Below are 17456 nucleotides of genomic sequence, written 5' to 3'. Positions count from 1 at the left end.
ATTATTGTTGTTATTGTTGTAATTGCGAACTGCTACACGCCTGTGGGGAACAGTGCAACCCCTCTGATTGTGGAAATGTGCAAAGGATTGCTCCCCATATAAACTCTATATTTTGGGGCAATGCATATGATCAACCTGGCTTGAACACAGTAAGTAGTCCTAGGACAGGGCTTTGCAACCTTAAACATTCAAGGAGACATTTGGATCCGTTTCTCACAGAAAAAAAAACACTGAAAGCCACAAAACCTGAGTGGGCGTGGCCAATTTGATGTTACTCACACCCACTGAGTCACATGACCACCTCAGCCATGCCTATATTTTGTGGCGGTTTTCTATGGGAAGCAAGTATCTCTCTCACTCTCCCATCTCTCTTTCTCCCTCTCTTCCTTCCCATTTTTCTCTCATTCTAGCTATCTTCCTCTCCCTCCCTCCCACCTCTCATCTTTCTCTCTCCCGTCTCTCTCTCTTCCCCATCTTTCTTTCTCCCTCTCCCTATGTCTTTCTCTATCCCTTCCTCCCCCTCATCTCTTTCTCCCACTCTCCCCCCTTTCTGTACCTCTCCTTCTGTGTGTCTCTCTCTGTCCCTCTCCCTATCTTCCCATCTCTCCCCTCTCCCCCCTCTTTGTGTCTCTCTCTCCTCCTGTATCTCTCTCTCTCCCCCTATCTTCCTCTCTCTCTGTGTATCACTCTGTGTGTGTGTCTCCCTATGTCTCCCCCCCTCCTCTCGCGACCCCCTCTCTGGCTGTGTCGGGGCAGGGAGTGATATGGAAAGGACAGAAGGAGAGGCGGAAATGGACAATGAATCAAAACATTCTAAAAGATAAAGAATGCGTACAAATGGTGGAAAAACAAAGGAAAATAGGAAAGAAGAAACATTGCGAAATGTGTGGGATACGGCAAAAGCATATATTAGAGGATTAACAATAACATACATGGCAAGGAGAAATAAGAAAAAGAAACAACAGCAAAATATACTACAGAACACAAAAAACTGGAGTTAGACTTACAGAAAGAGCCTTGGAAAAAAGAAAAAAAAAGAAAAAAGGGACTTAATAAAACACAGATTGAGTTTAATGGTACAAGAGGAAATGGCACAAAAAGTTAAAACGGTGAAACAAAACTTCTTTGAATGTGCAAATATCCCAGGGTTAGCATATAAGCATATGAGTCTGATTATGTGGATGGGTGAGCGAATACTTTTGGCAATATAGTGTATATTAAATGAACAAGAGAAGTTAAAAACAAAACAGGAATGAAAAAATCAGGGAATTGATTTGGACCGGTAACCTTATATTCAAATTTAGATGAGATATAAGAAAGACACAGAAAACTATGGGTTTTATTGTGAGCCACAAGACTTGGACAAGATATTACAGGGAACAGGTGAAAAATTGATAATTTTTTTTACAACTATAGGTACTTATTGATGTTTAAAATGGAAGAAGAAACAGTAAAGGAAACTATGATAAACTGGGCATTTTTTTTTGGCTATATGATAGAATTAGACAATTGGGAAAAACTGTGGGAAAGAAATTATAAATTGACAATGTCAGCAGCATAGAGAGAAAACCTATATAAAATGTTCTATAGATGGCACCTACTGCCAGCAAGACTAGCAAAAATGTTCCCCAACAGGTCACCAGAATATTGGAAATGCAAACAGAAACATGGAACATATTACCATATGTGGAGGACCTGTCCTTTGGTAAAAAAGTACTGGATAAGGATAAAAAAGTGGCTAGAGGAAATGGTAAAACAGCAAACAGATTTAAAACCAGAGCTATTTCTACTAGGCATGTTGAGAGGGAAATATAATAAAACAATCCAATACTTAATGCTACATGTAATAACCGACTGCATATGCTCAAAATTGGAAAAATGGAAATATACCCTCTAAGGAAATGGTAATAATGAAAATATTACACTGCGCTGAGATGGACAAGTGGACAATGGGAATTAAAGACAAAGGAGAGACAGAATACTATTTAATTTGGGATATATGGTACAACTGGTTAGAGAGAGATGCAAAGATTAGAAAATTAACAATGAAAAATGATTAACGAACTAGAAATTAGAAATAAATATAAGTATAATAATAGATAAAATATTTATTGTTATAGGATGTTATAAAATGTTAAAAAATAGTTAGAATGATAATTATATAGAGATTTGTGTTAGAAATATTAAAACAATAGCTACGAACATGATACTGTATATTAGGAGACATAATAGTATATATAATGTAAAAAGGTTGATATATACCGCCTGTGTATCACTGTTGCAAAGTTGAAACAAAGAAAACTGTATAATAAAAATACTTACAAAATATTAATGACTCTGGGCAGCTAACAGCAGTTCAAAATAGCAAGTGGCAGCAGCAAAAATGTGAAGAATCCTAAAGAAACAATCTTCCTTGAAAAATGGGCATAAAAAAGAAATAAGTTCCAAAATGGAGAGAAAACTCAAACTCATGGAAGTTTTAGAAGTTTTACCTCAAAACAAGGTGCCATGATGGAGAGATGAATGGGAGAATAGTGTCTCATTGGTGACTGGAGGAAAAGTGGAATTACAAAATGCAGGAAGGCAAATCTTGAGAAGTACACATAAAGTTCAAATTCCATGAGGCAAAAAAAAAAAGATTTCATTTCAGTTTTTCAGTAAGGAAGACAGCTCAGGAAATATCAATAGGAACTTGAAAGGCAATGTCAGTCATCTGGACTAAACAAAGTACCAATCTTCTTCTAGCCAAAACAGTTGAAGACTCCAATGGTTTGAAGAGATTAACGTGGATTTGAAAGTGACACTGCAAGAACAACAAGGAGATTTATCTGTATTAATGAAAGAAAAAAACAACAACAGAGAAGTAGGGCTAAGAAGCGATTTAAAAAGAATAGAATTAACTCCTCTCTCTAGCCCAAAGCCTGGTTCTTTTGAGCCCACTCCATAAACGGTTTACAGAATTGGCATATTTCCTCCAACAATCTAAGTCCTCATTTTACTGGTCTCAGAGGAATGGAAGTTTCAATCAACCTTGAGCTGGTTAGAATTGAACGCCTGGCAGTCAGCAGAAATAGCTTGCAATACTGCATTCTAACCACTGCACAACCTTAGCTCTAATGCTTCAAAAAGTGTCTTTGAACACGGATTTCACTTCTCATTCTTGTTTCTTTTGTGAGAAAAATTCATCATTCTGAAATTCTTTAGACATGATAGGTTGATATATATGTAAGAACATTCTCTTGCTTTGGTTGAATTATGTTGAATTCCCAGACAGATAGTCCACAACTTAGAACAGTTTGTCTACTAATGTTCGAAGTTAGAATGGTATTGAAAAAAGGGTCTTTTTCACACTTATGACTGTTCAAACATGGTCACATAAACCAGAAGACCAGACTCAGAAGCGAAATAAATGGAAAAGCCAGATTCACTTAACAATAGGGTTACTAATTTAAAAACTGCAATGATTAACTTAACAAATGTAGCCAAAAGAGTTGTAAAATGGAGCACAACTCACTCAACAAGTGTTTTGCTTAGCAATTGGAATTTTGGGCTCAACTGCAGTCATGAACCTGTATTTCTATTGAACCTTTTTCTACACTCCCTTTATTAATATGGTTTCTCCTGGGTGTGGATCCTTCTATGTCAAATAAAGAGTGTTACTCCTAGCACAGCTCTTGCCAGACTACAAGCATTCATATGGTTTCCCTCTCCCTGCCCCATGGATTCTGTGAGAATAGGGATAAAACCCCTAGTTATTTGGGTAAAGAAGGACCTGATAGATTCCATTTTGAATAAACTACATATCTATCTTGCTTGCTAGCTTGGAAAATCACTGCTTGGAACAAGGTATAGGTCATAATGACCCAGCTAGAAATAGTTTAATGGCACTTGGAAGTTCCCTCTGTAACGGAGATATTTTTTCAGGAAGCCGGTAATTATCTCGCTATTGTTTTAACTCTGGGAAAGCAGGAAATAAAGGCTTTTTGGGGACTGAAATGACATTCAGACATTTGACATTCTGAAATGTCAAATAACCTGACACACATGTAGCAGGAATTCACCTGAAGTTCCCAGAAATATTTTGGGGAACTTTATTTCTGTGTGCTTGCTTAATTAGTGCCAATGGGAGTCAATTGTTGAAAAGTATTGTTATCGACCACACAAATGTATTTTTGTAATTGTATTATGACGCACTTTGATAATACCCATGAGATTTCAATTTGTGTATGTAAGTCGTACCTGTGTACCTTGTAGTTATTCTCTCCTTTTGAGAATCCTATCATGCACATGGTAGTTATCGATAAGACTTTTTGATAACTTATTATTTATTAATGTTATTCATTGATAATTATTTATCAATGAATAAAGCTTTTTGTTGCCTATAATCTCCTTGTTTAGTTTTTCTTAAGTTTATAGAAAATATATCTGGGATATTTTTCTCACAGATTCTTTCATGGGAAGTGAGATCACAACTCTTTTTAAAGCTCTCTCCACATTGCACACATATATATGGCTTTTCTCCTGCATGGATCCTTTAATGGTAATTCAGATTACTGCTACAATGAAAGGTCTTTTCACATTCCATGCATTTCTATGGCTTCTCAACTGTGTGGATCCTCTTGTGCGAATTAAGATGACTGCTATGTTTAAAGGTCTTTCCACACTCCTTACATTGATATAGTTCCTCTCCTTTGTGGATCTTTTCGTGGTAGGTAAGACCAGCCTTCCACTTAAAGGCCTTTCCACATTCCACACATTTATACGGCTTCTCTCCTGTGTGGATCCTTTGGTGGGTATTAAGATTACCCTTACAACTGAAGCTATTTCCACACTCCATGCATATATATGGTCTTTTTCCTTTGTGATTCCTTTGATGTTTTAGAAAAGATTCAAAAGAAGAGAAGCTCTTTGCACACTCCTTACATTGATATGGTTTCTCTCCTGTGTGGGTCCTCTTGTGCTTATTAAGACTACTGCTATGATAATAGCTCTTTCCACACTCCATGCACTTATAAGGTCTTTCTCCTGTGTGGATCCTTTTGTGGGAAGTAAGACTATTGTTACGAGTAAAAGTCTTTCCACATTCCATGCATTGATATGGATTTTCTCCTGTGTGGATTCTCTTGTGGTAATCAAGATGGCTGCTATAAGCAAAGGTCTTTCCACACTCCATGCATTGATATGGCTTTTCTCCTGTGTGGATCCTCTTGTGGTAATTAAGATTACTGTTATAAGGAAAGGTCTTTCCACACTCCGTGCATTCATAGGTCTTTTCTCCTGTGTGGATCCTCTTGTGGGAATTAAGAGTATTGCTACTAGTAAAGGTTTTTCCACACTCCATGCATTGATATGGCCTCTCTCCTGTGTGGATCCTCTTGTGCGAATTAAAGCGACTGATACGAGGAAAAGTCTTTCCACAGTCCATGCATTTAAAAGGCCTGTCTCCTGTGTGGATCAAGTTGTGGGAATTAAGACTACTGCTAAAAATAAAGGTCTTTCCACACTCCATGCATTTAAAAGGCTTCTCTCCAGTGTGGACCCTCTTGTGGGAATAAAGACTACTGCTACAAGTAAAGGTCTTTCCACACTCCATGCATTTATATGGCTTCTCTCCTGTGTGGATCCTCTTATGGGAATTAAGACGACTAGTACAAGTAAATGTCTTTCCACACTCCATGCATTTATATGGCTTCTCTCTTGTGGCGATCCTGTTGTGGGCATTAAGATTACTCTTATGAACAAAGTTCTTTCCACACTCCATTAATTTGTAAAGTTGTTCTCCTTTGTGATTCCTTTTGTGAGTTTTAAGAGAGTCATTATTACTGAAGGTCTTTCCACACACCCTGCAGGTATATGATTTCCTTTCTGAATGTGTCTTTTCTTGAGAAATAAGATGATTGGATTTATTAAAGCTCTTTCCAGATTCCATACATTGATACGGTCTTTCTCCCATATCGATGTTTCCACATTTAGGAATGCAATTGACCCAAGAAAAGCCTTTTTTAATTCGACTTTGTGATTGCTTTGTTTCATCACTGTTTGATTGCATCTGATTTGCAAATTTCCTCTTTTCCTTTTTCAGATGGATAGCTTGGCATTCCTTGTTGCAATTCTTATTCTCTTGCTCATTAAAGCCTTGAAAAAGAAAAAAGAAAATGAAATGTAGCAAAAAAAGGAAACAATCAAACCTTTTCTTCTGAAATTCAGACAAAGAATCATTAATATATTTTGGCTGCTTTGGTGGCAAACATGAACTAAGGTTTTAGGAAGAATCCATTTCCAAGTGTATCCCTACTGATCCTTATATAACAGGATTGAGTCACATCACAATGAATCTAAGACACAATCCTGATCTAATCTGTGACCTGGGACTAGTTCTTGGTGCCACAAACTCGCGAGGACAAGTGGACATGGTAAAAATCATCTCTATGTTTAGTCTGTCCCTCAGATTCTCACTATGGGATGATATGTTGTATTTTATTAGCAGAAAGCATTAAAAAAACCCAATTCCTTTATGTAAAAAGGAATGCTATGCAGTTTTCCATTTTTTCCTTCAATAAATTTCCTCCTTCTATAAATTCAGTTTGGTGAAACTGTTAACACGCCAGGCTAGACACTGGGTGACTGTGAATACTAGTTCAACCTTAGACCTGAATGCTGGCTGGGCCAGTCTCTCTCAGCTCAACCCATTTCAAAGGGTTATTGTTATAGGGAAAAGACTAGGAAGAAGGAATATTGGGTTTCTCTGCTGTATTTATTATTTACAAAAAATAGAGACAGGCTATAAATAAATAAGTGATGTTTTATCAGAACTAACATCTAAGCCTTCCCACCCCATAATTTTTCTATATTGCTCAGCACAGACAGGGTTCTTACCCAGAGAAGAGAGATTCCTGGTATTCTCCAGCATGACTTCCCCATGGAGAGCTTTTTGGTCAGCATCCAACTGAGACCACTCCTCCTCAGAGAAATACACAGCCACTTCCTCAAAAGACACGACATCCTGAACAAGGAAACAAGTTTCCCTATTAATAGATAATCCCAAGCATAATTTGACAGTTTTCTTCCTTCAATGCAAGGAGAAATTGAGTGACCAAAATGGGCATCTTGTGCAAAATTGAGAATGAGTTCGCTTGTAATAGTAAATGTCTATGGAAATTCTCAGTCACCAGGTCAGAGTCATCCCAAAGATTCTTTTGAAAAGGCAGAAAATAGTATTTTTTCGTAATGGTATGTGAGAATAACCCTGGGAGACAGAAGGAAGAGTCCTGATCAGTGGTGGGTTTCAAAAATTTTTGGAACCTATTCTGTAGGTGTGGCCTGTTTTGTGAGAGTGGCTTGGTGGTCATGTGACTGGGTGGGAGTGGCTTGGTGATCATGTGACTGGGTGGGCGTGGCGTGGCAGTCATGTGACTGGGTGGGCGTGGCTTGGCAGCTATGTGATGGGGTGGGAGTGGCCAAGTCGATGTCACTGAATTCTTTCCCCCAAAGATTGACCTACAAAAATAAGATTTAAAAAATGGAAATTTAATATTTTGTGCACTTACTAGTTAAATAAGAATTATATAAGTACACAAAACATTAAACAATGTCTAATTCAATGAGCCATTTGTCTGAAATGGTATAGGGTTTCCTGTCTAGGCAGGGGGTTGGACTAGAAGACCTCCAAGGTCCCTTCCAACTCTGCTATTGTATTGTAATAAAACAGCTATTACAGGGGAAATATGGATGTCCTTGCCGGTCTTCAACATTATTGACCATCTTACACACACACTTTCAGCCCCTCTGCCTCTTCCCTCTTCCTGGATTCACTCAGATGTTTTTAAAACCTACAGCCTGTGAACAGCACACACTCTTTCAGCCCCTCTGACTCTGCCATCTTCCTGGATTGACTCAGACATTTTTAAAACTTACAGCCTGGGCACACATACACACTTCCAGCCCCTCTGCCTCTTCCTGGATTCACTCAGACGTTTTTAAAAGAGTGGAAGTGTGTGTGCGTGTGCACAGGCTGTGAGTTTTAAAAACTTCTGAGTGAATCCAGGAAGTGGGAAGAGACAGAGTGGTTGGAAGTGTGTATTCCTGTATCTTCCAGCCCCTCTGCCTCTTCCCTCTTCCTGGATTCATTCAGACGTTTTAAAACCCACAGCCTGTACACACGCACACACTCTTCTAGCAGCTCTTCTGCCTCTTCTCTCTTCCCCAACATCCTCCCCTCTCCCCCACAGCCACTCACCAGTTCTTTCTTCTTCTGGTTCTTCTTCTGAGAACTTTTTGGCAGTGTGGTGCGGATGGGCGGGGCGAATGAAAGAGCGAATGAGGGGAGGGAGCGTTCCGGTACCGGGCCTCCTGACCAACGGGTACAGGAAGACACTCTGAATTTCACCATCTGGTACCATCATACCGGTCCGTACTGGTTGAAACCCACCCCTGGTCCCAATGCTGACAACAATCTGGTCAATGAAATCTGATGGCGAAGCAGGACGGGTGGAGAAAACATCTCACAAAGGATCCACTCCGAAGCGAGAGATAGGCCAGGCTGCATATCAGTTTTGAATGACCGGATTGCTTAGAAAGGGCAATTTATTACAATAAACTCTAGAACAAAATAAAATACATCTAAGCTTCATGGACATTTTCTGATCGTTTTCCTCCTTACCTGAAGTAGTGGTTCAGCCAATCCTTCAGCCCCACCACAAAGAGGAGGAGATTCTAAAATTTCCAAGGAAGGCTTTCTACACTCTATAAGACAGGGGAAAATGATGGAAGCAGATTTGTTATAAAGAGAGAGATTCCAATCAAGAGGAGCAAAAGAATCAGCTAACTGTTGAAGTCACGTCATACAGAAAGATGTGACCTTTCTTACCTGGACTGGTGTCCTGGCTTTGATCTTTGTGTGATGTCTCCCTGAAGAGCAGCTCATGAGAAGACCTGAATGAATCTTCCCTCCCCTTGGGACACTCAATCATAGCTTCCAAGGATTTCTGGAGATGATGTGATATGAGAAACAAAGGAAGAGTATCAGTGAATTATCATACTGCACCTTTAAACCAGCAGACCCCAATGTCCATTGCTGAAACTCGAAACAGGATGGAAAAATTGCCCCAAAAACATCTTCTGGAACAAAAATGGAACAACAGGCCACAGGAGTTAATAATCCCAGAAAACTCTATCAAAAAGGAATTCACAAATTCAGAGAGCTCCCTTTTAGAGCTGCTAAGACTACATTCTCAGACCTGCAACTCTTCTTGCCTCTTTTCCTCCTCCTGGGTCAGCAAGAAGCCTTCAGCCAGGGCCACGGCCTGGGAACTGGTCTCCGCTCCACACTCCCGCACCCATTTCTCCATCTCTGGGGGAAGGACAGCCAGGAACTGCTCTAGGAGGACCAGGTCCAGCATCTGAGCCTTGGTGTTTCTTTCCGGCTGCAGCCATTCACAACAAAGGCGGTGAAGCTGACTGCAAACATCTCGGGGACTCTTCCCCTCCTGGAACTGCACTTTTCTGAAGTCACAGGATTGGACCTCTGAAGTGTTGGCTTCCTCTTCTTGGCTCGTCTGCCCAGAACTTGCCCCATTAGTCCTATATCTCCATGGCTGAGTAGCTGGACGGCCTTCTCCAACTCCTGCATCTGCTGGGCTTTGTCCCTCCATGTTCTCTTTGGTCTCTAATCCAGATGGATTTCCCCAAGTATTCTAATCAGAAGAGGTCTGGCCAAATCACCTAAAGGCCATTCAGTTCTCTTTCCCCACAAAATACTCTGGACTCAGGGGAACCAGGAAAGATTTCCCACTTATATATCTGAAATGCAAAACATACCATGTTCAATATGGTGAGGTGACAAATCTGAATACTGAGCAACCTCTTCCTCCTCCTGCCCCCCCCAAAGAAAAATAAAGAAATCCAGCAATATCTGTAAGGAGGGGGTATCTTATTGGGAAGACTGACTACAGGGGGTTGGGGGCTTAGCCACACAGATATTTGCCCGGCCAGGGACACACCCTGCTTCTTGTTTGCCTCCTGCAAGGCGACAACCACTATCTCTATTAACTTCATATTTCTCATGGACTTGGTCCCCTCCCCTCCCACCTTATATGTGTAGTTTAAATTGCAAAACGTACAACTGGTTGTTGGTGATTTACATCCACCCCGTCTTCTACCTTCTGATACCACAGACATTATCTACACATCGTCTCTTTTTGCAATATAATGAACAACACAATATATAAGTTTATTACCCCCCACCCCCCCGCCAATCAAAGGAGCAACTCAACCTCCCAAGGCTCCATATAGGGTTTGTTGCATTCTGGTGGCAGGGGTCTTGTGTCAGAGCATTCAATGCTGGCTTTTGCTGTTGTTTTAAAAACATCTTTGGAATCAGAGGTTGCCATCTTCAAGAGACTGCTGAAATTAAGGCAAACTAACCAGCTCTTGTAATGACAAGTGCGCCTTGCGCATGCCCAGAATCACAAGGGAGGGTGGGGCGGGTATGGCATGTCCGGACATGGCCCACACATGTCTATTGCGCATGCCCAGAATCACAGAGGAGTGGGGTGGGTGGGGCGGGTAAGACATGTCAGGGCATATCCCAGGCATGAATGAACAGGCTTATCCACTGCATGCAACCTGGCGGGGTTGTCTATTGTGAACATTTTAATTCCTATTAATATTCCTTGTCTTTTCCTGTTGGTGGGCTTCAATCTACCTAGAAATAAATACCTTTTAGAGAAAAAATGGTTAAATGCAGACCTCATGTCTCAACAAAAATTAAAACCAACATTGCCTAGAAATAAATACCTGGGAAAAAAGTGGGTTTAAATGCAGCCCTTAGGAGATTGATTACAAATAAAAAACATTTTTTATTTCACAACCCCCCCTCCCACCACCCTTGAAGGTCCATAGAATTAATCTAGGGTTAAACTAATCATGTACACAGAGTCTTGGCATCTTTCTTGATGGGGTAAGTTTCAACACGTCTTATCTGAAAAATAGGGCTAGGATATTGCACAACACCTTATCTGTTAGGGCTACTCATCATGATGGGCTTAGGCCATTACACATATCCGGCTAGGGTTATGATCTTGTGAAACCTGCACCACGTGGGGTCAATTATGCACACCCCAGCCAGGGAGGAGGGCTATGCACGTCACATCCAGAGGATGGGGGCTGTGCATGTCACTTCCGCTTAGGGAGCATGATCTGGTGACGTAATCAGCACGTGGGTTTGTTTACTTTGATGACGTCACTGATCAAAAGTACTGATAGTTTTCATTAAAAAAAGGTATGAACTATATCTACTCTCAGCAGTTGCCACAACCAAGAGGGAGTCAAACTATTTTCCAAGGCACCTGAGGGTAGAACAAGAAGCAATGGGTGGAAACTAATCAAGGAGAGAAGCAACTAAGAACTGAGGAGAAATTTCCTGACAGTTAGAACAATTAATCAGTGGAACAACTTGCCTCCAAAAATTGTGAATGCCCCAACACTGGAAGTCTTTAAGAAGATGTTGGATAGTCATTTGTCTGAAACGGTATAGGGTTTCTTGCCTAGGCAAGGGGTTGGATTAGAAGACCTCCAAGGCCCCTTCCAACTCTGCTATTGTATTGAAGGCTGCATGGATAATGGGGGCAGAGGTTGCTAGCACTTGCCTCCCTGTTGGGCAAAGCTTCAGTTTTCAACTTGTTGCAGTCAGGTGACTTGAGCTGAGGGGAAAGTTAGTGTAAGAGAATGTGATGAATCTTGCTTCACTGTCCATCTGGAGGGTGGGTCGTTTATCCAGACTGCTGTATCAGCGGTCATCAAGATTTAGCAGGACCAGTCCCAGGCTTGGCTAAGTTTTTCCTCACATTAGCTTTTTATCAAGACCCAATCACCAGGTTGGAAGTTATGGACAGCAGATTTGAGAGGTAATTCAGTGGTGGGATTCAAATAATTTAACAACTGGTTCTCTGCCCTAATGATTTCTTCCAGCAACCAGTTCACCAAACTGCTCAGAAAATTAACAACAGGTTCTCCCGAAGTGGTGCAACGTGCCCGAATCCCACCACTGAGGTAATCTCGAGAGACAGCAGTCCTTCTTTCCTGAAGTAGGGTAAAAAAAAATGGGAGATCCCAAGTATATAGTTCTTTTACAAAAAACATCTTTAGTGTCATATTGTGGAATTTCCAAGTGTTGTAATCCAAACACCATTTCATATAGTGAAACATCTTTTTTTTTAAAGAGATGGAAAAGATATAAAGGCAAACATTTCATCCAGAGAACCTGGAGCTCCAACATTAACCTTTTCACTGATTTTTTTAAATTGCCAATCAATCCCCAATTGCTCCATTACCTTTCTTACTACGTGGACAGTGGAATGTATACCTCTATCACTATCAAACCATATCTGGGTATTATCTGCTCCAATATTATTATTACTATCTTTTGAGCATTAGTCCTTGCACATGGAAATACCTCCACCCATCCAGTTAAATGGATTATTATCTTATTTTCTTATTATATTATATTACCAACAAATACTTCAAGGTTCCCACTGCTTGCATTTCAATGTAATCTACCTGTATTCATTGGAATGGTCAAACTGCTAAATCCCTTCCTCCTGCTATAGACTTACACATGACTCCGTTTAATTAGTTATATATGTATTTTTTCATACACCATGTATACATTTTCTCCCTTCTTGCATGGCTGTTGTATACATGCCTCTACAAATATTTCCTTTTACAAAATCTATTAACGCGTGTGTTCCTAAATAGGTTCACTCATGCCCTTTCTCTATTATATTCCTCATAATACAATCCTCCGGGATTGGGCGGCCTATAAATTTAATAAATGAAATGAAATGAAATAATAGGTGTATTTACTATTTGTAGTCCATCCTTTGTCATCCATTTTCCATCTATCTTTTCTACACTCTCATTTCTCATCTGTTTCTCTTCATCCTCTGTGAAGTCAGGTTTTACATCACACTCCAGAGTAGGAATTAAAACCATTAACTGCTTGGCGCAGTGGCGCAGTGGTTAGGGTGCAGTACTGCAGGCCACTTCAGCTGACTGTTATCTGCAGTTCAGCGGTTCTAATCTCACCGGCTCAAGGTTGACTCAGCCTTCCATCCTTCCGAGGTGGGTGAAATGAGGACCCAGACTGTGGGGGCGATATGCTGACTCTGTAAACCGCTTAGAGAAGGCTGAAAGCCTAACTGCTATTGCAATTTTCCTCTCCAATCGTGCAGCTTCTTTTGTAGTTACATCTGTCAATCTATTATCCACAACTAGTTCAAAGACACACATCCCCTTTTCTCCCCTCTTCAATATGTCTTATAGCCAGCCCTACTGGTCTTTTGGCTGCCTTTAATACAGCATTTATGAAGTTCACTTGCTTTAGCTCATTCCCTTTGCTTGTTATCAACCCCGCCCTCCAATTCCATCCAAATGTTTCCAAAAGTTTGCAAAATCCTGTAAGCATACTTTGAATTAACTCCTCCCTCCCTTGGGCTATCTTCCTCTAGTACTTATGTTTGTAAATCAATAGCCTCCACGATTCCACACAATCGTGCTCTTTATTTTCCCACTCCTTTCCCTCTCCTCTACCAGTAATGCAGTAGCAGCCACAACCTGAATGCACAAAAGTTAAGCACCACCAGATCCATCAATTTTGACAAAAATGCTACTGGTTTCTTCTTCCCAGCCCATGTATGAGCCAGCACTCCTCTGGCTATGCCATCCTCCACTGCTACAAAGAAGTGGAAGAATTTCCCTAAATCAGGCAATCTTCACACGGGTGCTTGTTGTATCGTAGCTTTCTTCCACTCTCCTAGTTTATCTATATCACCTTATCTATCACAAGTCAGCTAAACTATTACCCCAAGCTTCAGAGAAATGCAAAGCTTGATTTAAGGCCTATAATTCACAAGTCTGCAATTCATAACTTACAGGTAACTTTCTAGCTAGTCAGATGAAAAGTCCGTCTCTTCCTTCTTCTACTTTCTCTTCCGATCTACAAACCAAGTAATCCTTTCCTTAAGGGAACATCCATTAGGGAAGGATCTAGTATTTAAGAGAAATATGCCTGCCAGCTGCCCTTTTCCTTCCTACCTCTGGGTTAAATTCCTCAAAAGCCCCTAATCCACTAGGCTAAAATAGCATAATTATCTATTCACAGCTAGGTTATTCAATATCCAGGCTATCCTAGAAATCTCCTTCAGGTGTTTTATTTCTACTTCTTCCATTAGTCGTATGTCATAAATATTTTATCTCTCTTTTTACTGAAGGAGTATATGAATCAATATTGGCTGTTTGCTTTTATTATGAATTGCTTATGTTACTATATAATTGTTACTGATTAAACCATGATATATGATATACTGCTAGAAATCATTCATTAAGAATGAAGCTTTGTTATTGGCTTCTGCTTATACTATTGTATACTATCAGAAATTAGTTGTTTTATAGCCTAGCAACTTGTAACCTTAATACCGGATAGCATTACTGCAAATGTTATCGCACTGCTGCATCTCACTTCTATTCTTGGCTTCAAAACTAGGCACATTCTTGAAAACATGGAAGAAATTGTTACATGGGAATATCAGGCCCCATAGATAATGGAACCGAACTAGGGAGTTTTCCTGGCTAATAAATCCTTAAAGCATTCTGCCAAAAAAACAACTTGGCAAAGGGGGGCTACTACCCCCTACACAAGGCTATAGGAATACTCCTTAGATAAGATAGATAGGAGAGAGGAGTTTGAACAAAAGAACGCTTTAAAGATCAGATAACAAATCTTTGTCTCTGATTGGATAAACTCTGTTTGTATCTGCCTAAAATGAATATAATACTCTAAGCCACTCTTGCAAGGGAAGGCTATTCCTTACTGCATTTGTTTGTATGTTTTGGATATAGTTTTGTCACCAAGCTTTTGCCTTGGCCATAAATAAAAGCTGATATTTTTTGCAAGCCTCGTCTCGAGTCTCACTCTCTTTGGCATTTCAGTGGCTCGGGGAAACTGCTGGAACTATACAATACATATTGTAATTCCCAATTCATCTCTACTCATTTACAAAGAATACCACAGGACGGATAATTCCTAAGCATTCAAAATGCACAGACCTAAAGACATAAAAGAGAGTGGTAAAAAAAACACACACACTCAGGGAACAAGAAAACCATCTAAATGAGGTATTTCGGGTCTCTGCTCTGAAATATATTTGACTCAAACTTTAATGTCAATTCTCTGTTATATAGGTTTGTGTAAGCAATGTATACCTCAAAAAATGTCCAGAAAACAATAAAATCGCAATTCAAAGCAGGACAGAAAGTACATCTGCAAAGATGCCATATGCTCTGGCAATTCTGCAGGAGCAAGTTGTCCATTTCCCCCGCCTCTCTCTCATAGACAGATGCGGCAAAGGAAAAAAAAATGTGTAAAAGGGAAAACAAACTGTACATCCCCCCCACAAGCACCCCTCTCGCTTCTCAAGGCAAAAGAAGAAGAAAATAAAGGGAGGAAAAATACTAAATCCTGTCAAAAAAGGAACTCACAAATAACTCTTTCCAACTCATGGACATCTCCCACTTCAGTCTCTCCCACATCTTCCAGGGGATCTCTCTCATCTCCCTTTTTTCTTTCAAACACTTTCTATTGCCCTCACAACAACCACAACAACAAACTCTTGCAACTTACTGTCTCTATACAAAAGGAGAACTTTCTGCACACAGGCATTCACAGGTCTCGGGATGACTTCACTGTATCACTCCTGTGTACTGGAATCAGAACCTTTATGTAAACTAGCATACAAAAATGCTTTCTCCCTGCCAACTGACCAGTATAATTATTTCAGGGAGCTTTTTTCCCCCCCTCTCACAAGCCAAGGACAGACTAGTCCTTGGCATCCTGCAGTTCATTCTTCAAGCAGTGAGAAACTTATAGGGTATCATCAGTGGTGGGTTTCAAAAATTGTTCGAACCTACTCTGTGGGTGTGGCCTCCTTTGTGGGAGTGGCTTGCCACCCATGTGACCGGATGGGAGTGGCTTGCCACCCATGTGACCGGATACGAAGATGGCGGCAACACTTAAATTACCTCACACACAGCACTGGCATGCATAAGAATATGATGTAAACTTGTTTTTTAAAAGGCATCTTTGGTTTGCGTTAAAACAACTTCAACACACGCAATGTTCTGATTGCACCACAAACGCAGTAGTCATACTTACCTTTCACAGAGGCACTGAGTTTTATAAATATGAGCATGATAGTGTAGAATAATCATATCCAAGGACCAGTGGTGGGTTTCAAAAATTTTTGGAACCTCTTCTGTAGGTGTGGCCTGCTTTCCGGGTCCACTGGTGGAGCCTCTTCTAACCGGTTCAGTAGATTTGACGAACCGGTTCTACCGAATAGGTGCGAACTGGTAGGAACCCACCTCTGGGTATCATTTTTAACCAAAAATATGACTTTGGATCCTAACTATCATCTGTTTTCTCACAGCTCAAGCCAAGAAGTATACTTAATTTACCGGCAGACCACAAATATCACTATCACTTCAAATGTAAGAAAGGTTAATAGAAATCACACCACATTACTCAAAGACAAATTATTCCCATTTAGACAGGTTTAACCCTTTTTTTTGCCTGCAAAACCTCTCTGGTGGTAAGAACAATAAACCGTATCCCTCAATTCATACTGAGTTTTTCTGTCCCTTTTGAGAATGCTAACATCTCAAAACCTATATACCACTGTAGTACTTCTTTTCTTCTACTCCTTCCCAACCTCTAATTATTTTTCCTAATTGTTTTAGTGAACTTCTTACCTTTACGCGAAGTTACCCCTGTTGTTCTATCCCCTTAAGCACTGGACTACCCAACTCTGGGGATGTTCTATCTCTTCAAACAACTGAATCCTTTTCTTTTGCTATGTTACTTCCATCCTATTTGTTTTACTCATTTCCAGTAATCTCCATCCCTTTTGACGTATTCTCCTTCCTGTTTGGCAGCTGCTCCTATGGTCAGCATTGTTACTTAAAGGAAGTCTACGGATAGCCTAACCTGCCAGCTATTATCAACCAGTTGAGTGAAACTAACTTGTTATTGTAACTGCCGGCAAATTAAGTATACTATCGCTCCCATGGCCTTAATTCTTTGTTCTTGGTTCTTGGTCTTTTGACCAGGAACCCTTTTCCTTGGAGTACTCCAATAAAAAGCAATCAGAAAACCTGCACCTCGTGTCTGGCGTCCATCATTGGCTTCGGCACCAGGCTCAGACCCGGATTGGGGATAACATAACTACAGAGAACATTCTTACATAATATTAATATTTAATAATATAATATACCATGATAATTATTATTATATATTGATATAATAATTAATATGCCAGTAAAGTGTCTTGGGTCACCTGGAGGTTAAACGTGGTGTTACCACTGCTCTTATCTTTTACAGGGATAATTCTTCTCACAGTTGGCAA

General features: G+C 40.2%; 1 protein-coding gene and 1 pseudogene across 3 annotated transcripts; both read right to left on the bottom strand.

Annotated features, from left to right (window-relative positions):
• Nucleotides 1-17456, bottom strand: part of LOC116503602 — a 359386-nt pseudogene that overhangs the window by 40020 nt on the left and 301910 nt on the right.
• On the bottom strand, nucleotides 737-16863 carry LOC116503604 (zinc finger protein 883-like). 3 transcript variants are annotated; one of them, XM_032210130.1, is made up of 7 exons: nucleotides 16804-16863; nucleotides 9237-9798; nucleotides 8867-8984; nucleotides 8660-8742; nucleotides 6877-7003; nucleotides 4672-6135; nucleotides 737-2803 (listed from the first exon to the last, which is right to left on the bottom strand). In XM_032210130.1, exons 2-7 carry the CDS (start codon nucleotides 9648-9650, stop codon nucleotides 2781-2783), a joined length of 2229 nt encoding a protein of 742 aa, XP_032066021.1. In that variant the 5' UTR covers nucleotides 9651-9798; nucleotides 16804-16863; the 3' UTR covers nucleotides 737-2780. The 3 variants fall into 3 exon arrangements, with proteins under 3 accessions (XP_032066021.1, XP_032066022.1, XP_032066020.1); XM_032210131.1 differs by having other exon boundaries at nucleotides 4924-6135; XM_032210129.1 differs by lacking the exon at nucleotides 737-2803 and having other exon boundaries at nucleotides 3519-6135.

The sequence above is a fragment of the Thamnophis elegans genome, chromosome 2 (assembly GCF_009769535.1).
Source record: "Thamnophis elegans isolate rThaEle1 chromosome 2, rThaEle1.pri, whole genome shotgun sequence".
Classification (NCBI taxonomy): domain Eukaryota; kingdom Metazoa; phylum Chordata; class Lepidosauria; order Squamata; family Colubridae; genus Thamnophis; species Thamnophis elegans.
This window is presented reverse-complemented; position numbering and strand designations above follow the sequence as displayed.

Excerpts from the sequence above, each read along its gene's own strand:
- LOC116503604 (XM_032210129.1), bottom strand. The coding sequence starts at position 9,650 with ATGGAGGGACAAAGCCCAGCAGATGCAGGAGTTGGAGAAGGCCGTCCA. Across the intron at positions 8,743-8,866 it reads AAGCCAGGACACCAGTCCAG|AGTGTAGAAAGCCTTCCTTG; the intron begins GTAAGAAAGGTC and ends CCTGTCTTATAG. Across the intron at positions 7,004-8,659 it reads TGGCTGAACCACTACTTCAG|GATGTCGTGTCTTTTGAGGA; the intron begins GTAAGGAGGAAA and ends TTCCTTGTTCAG.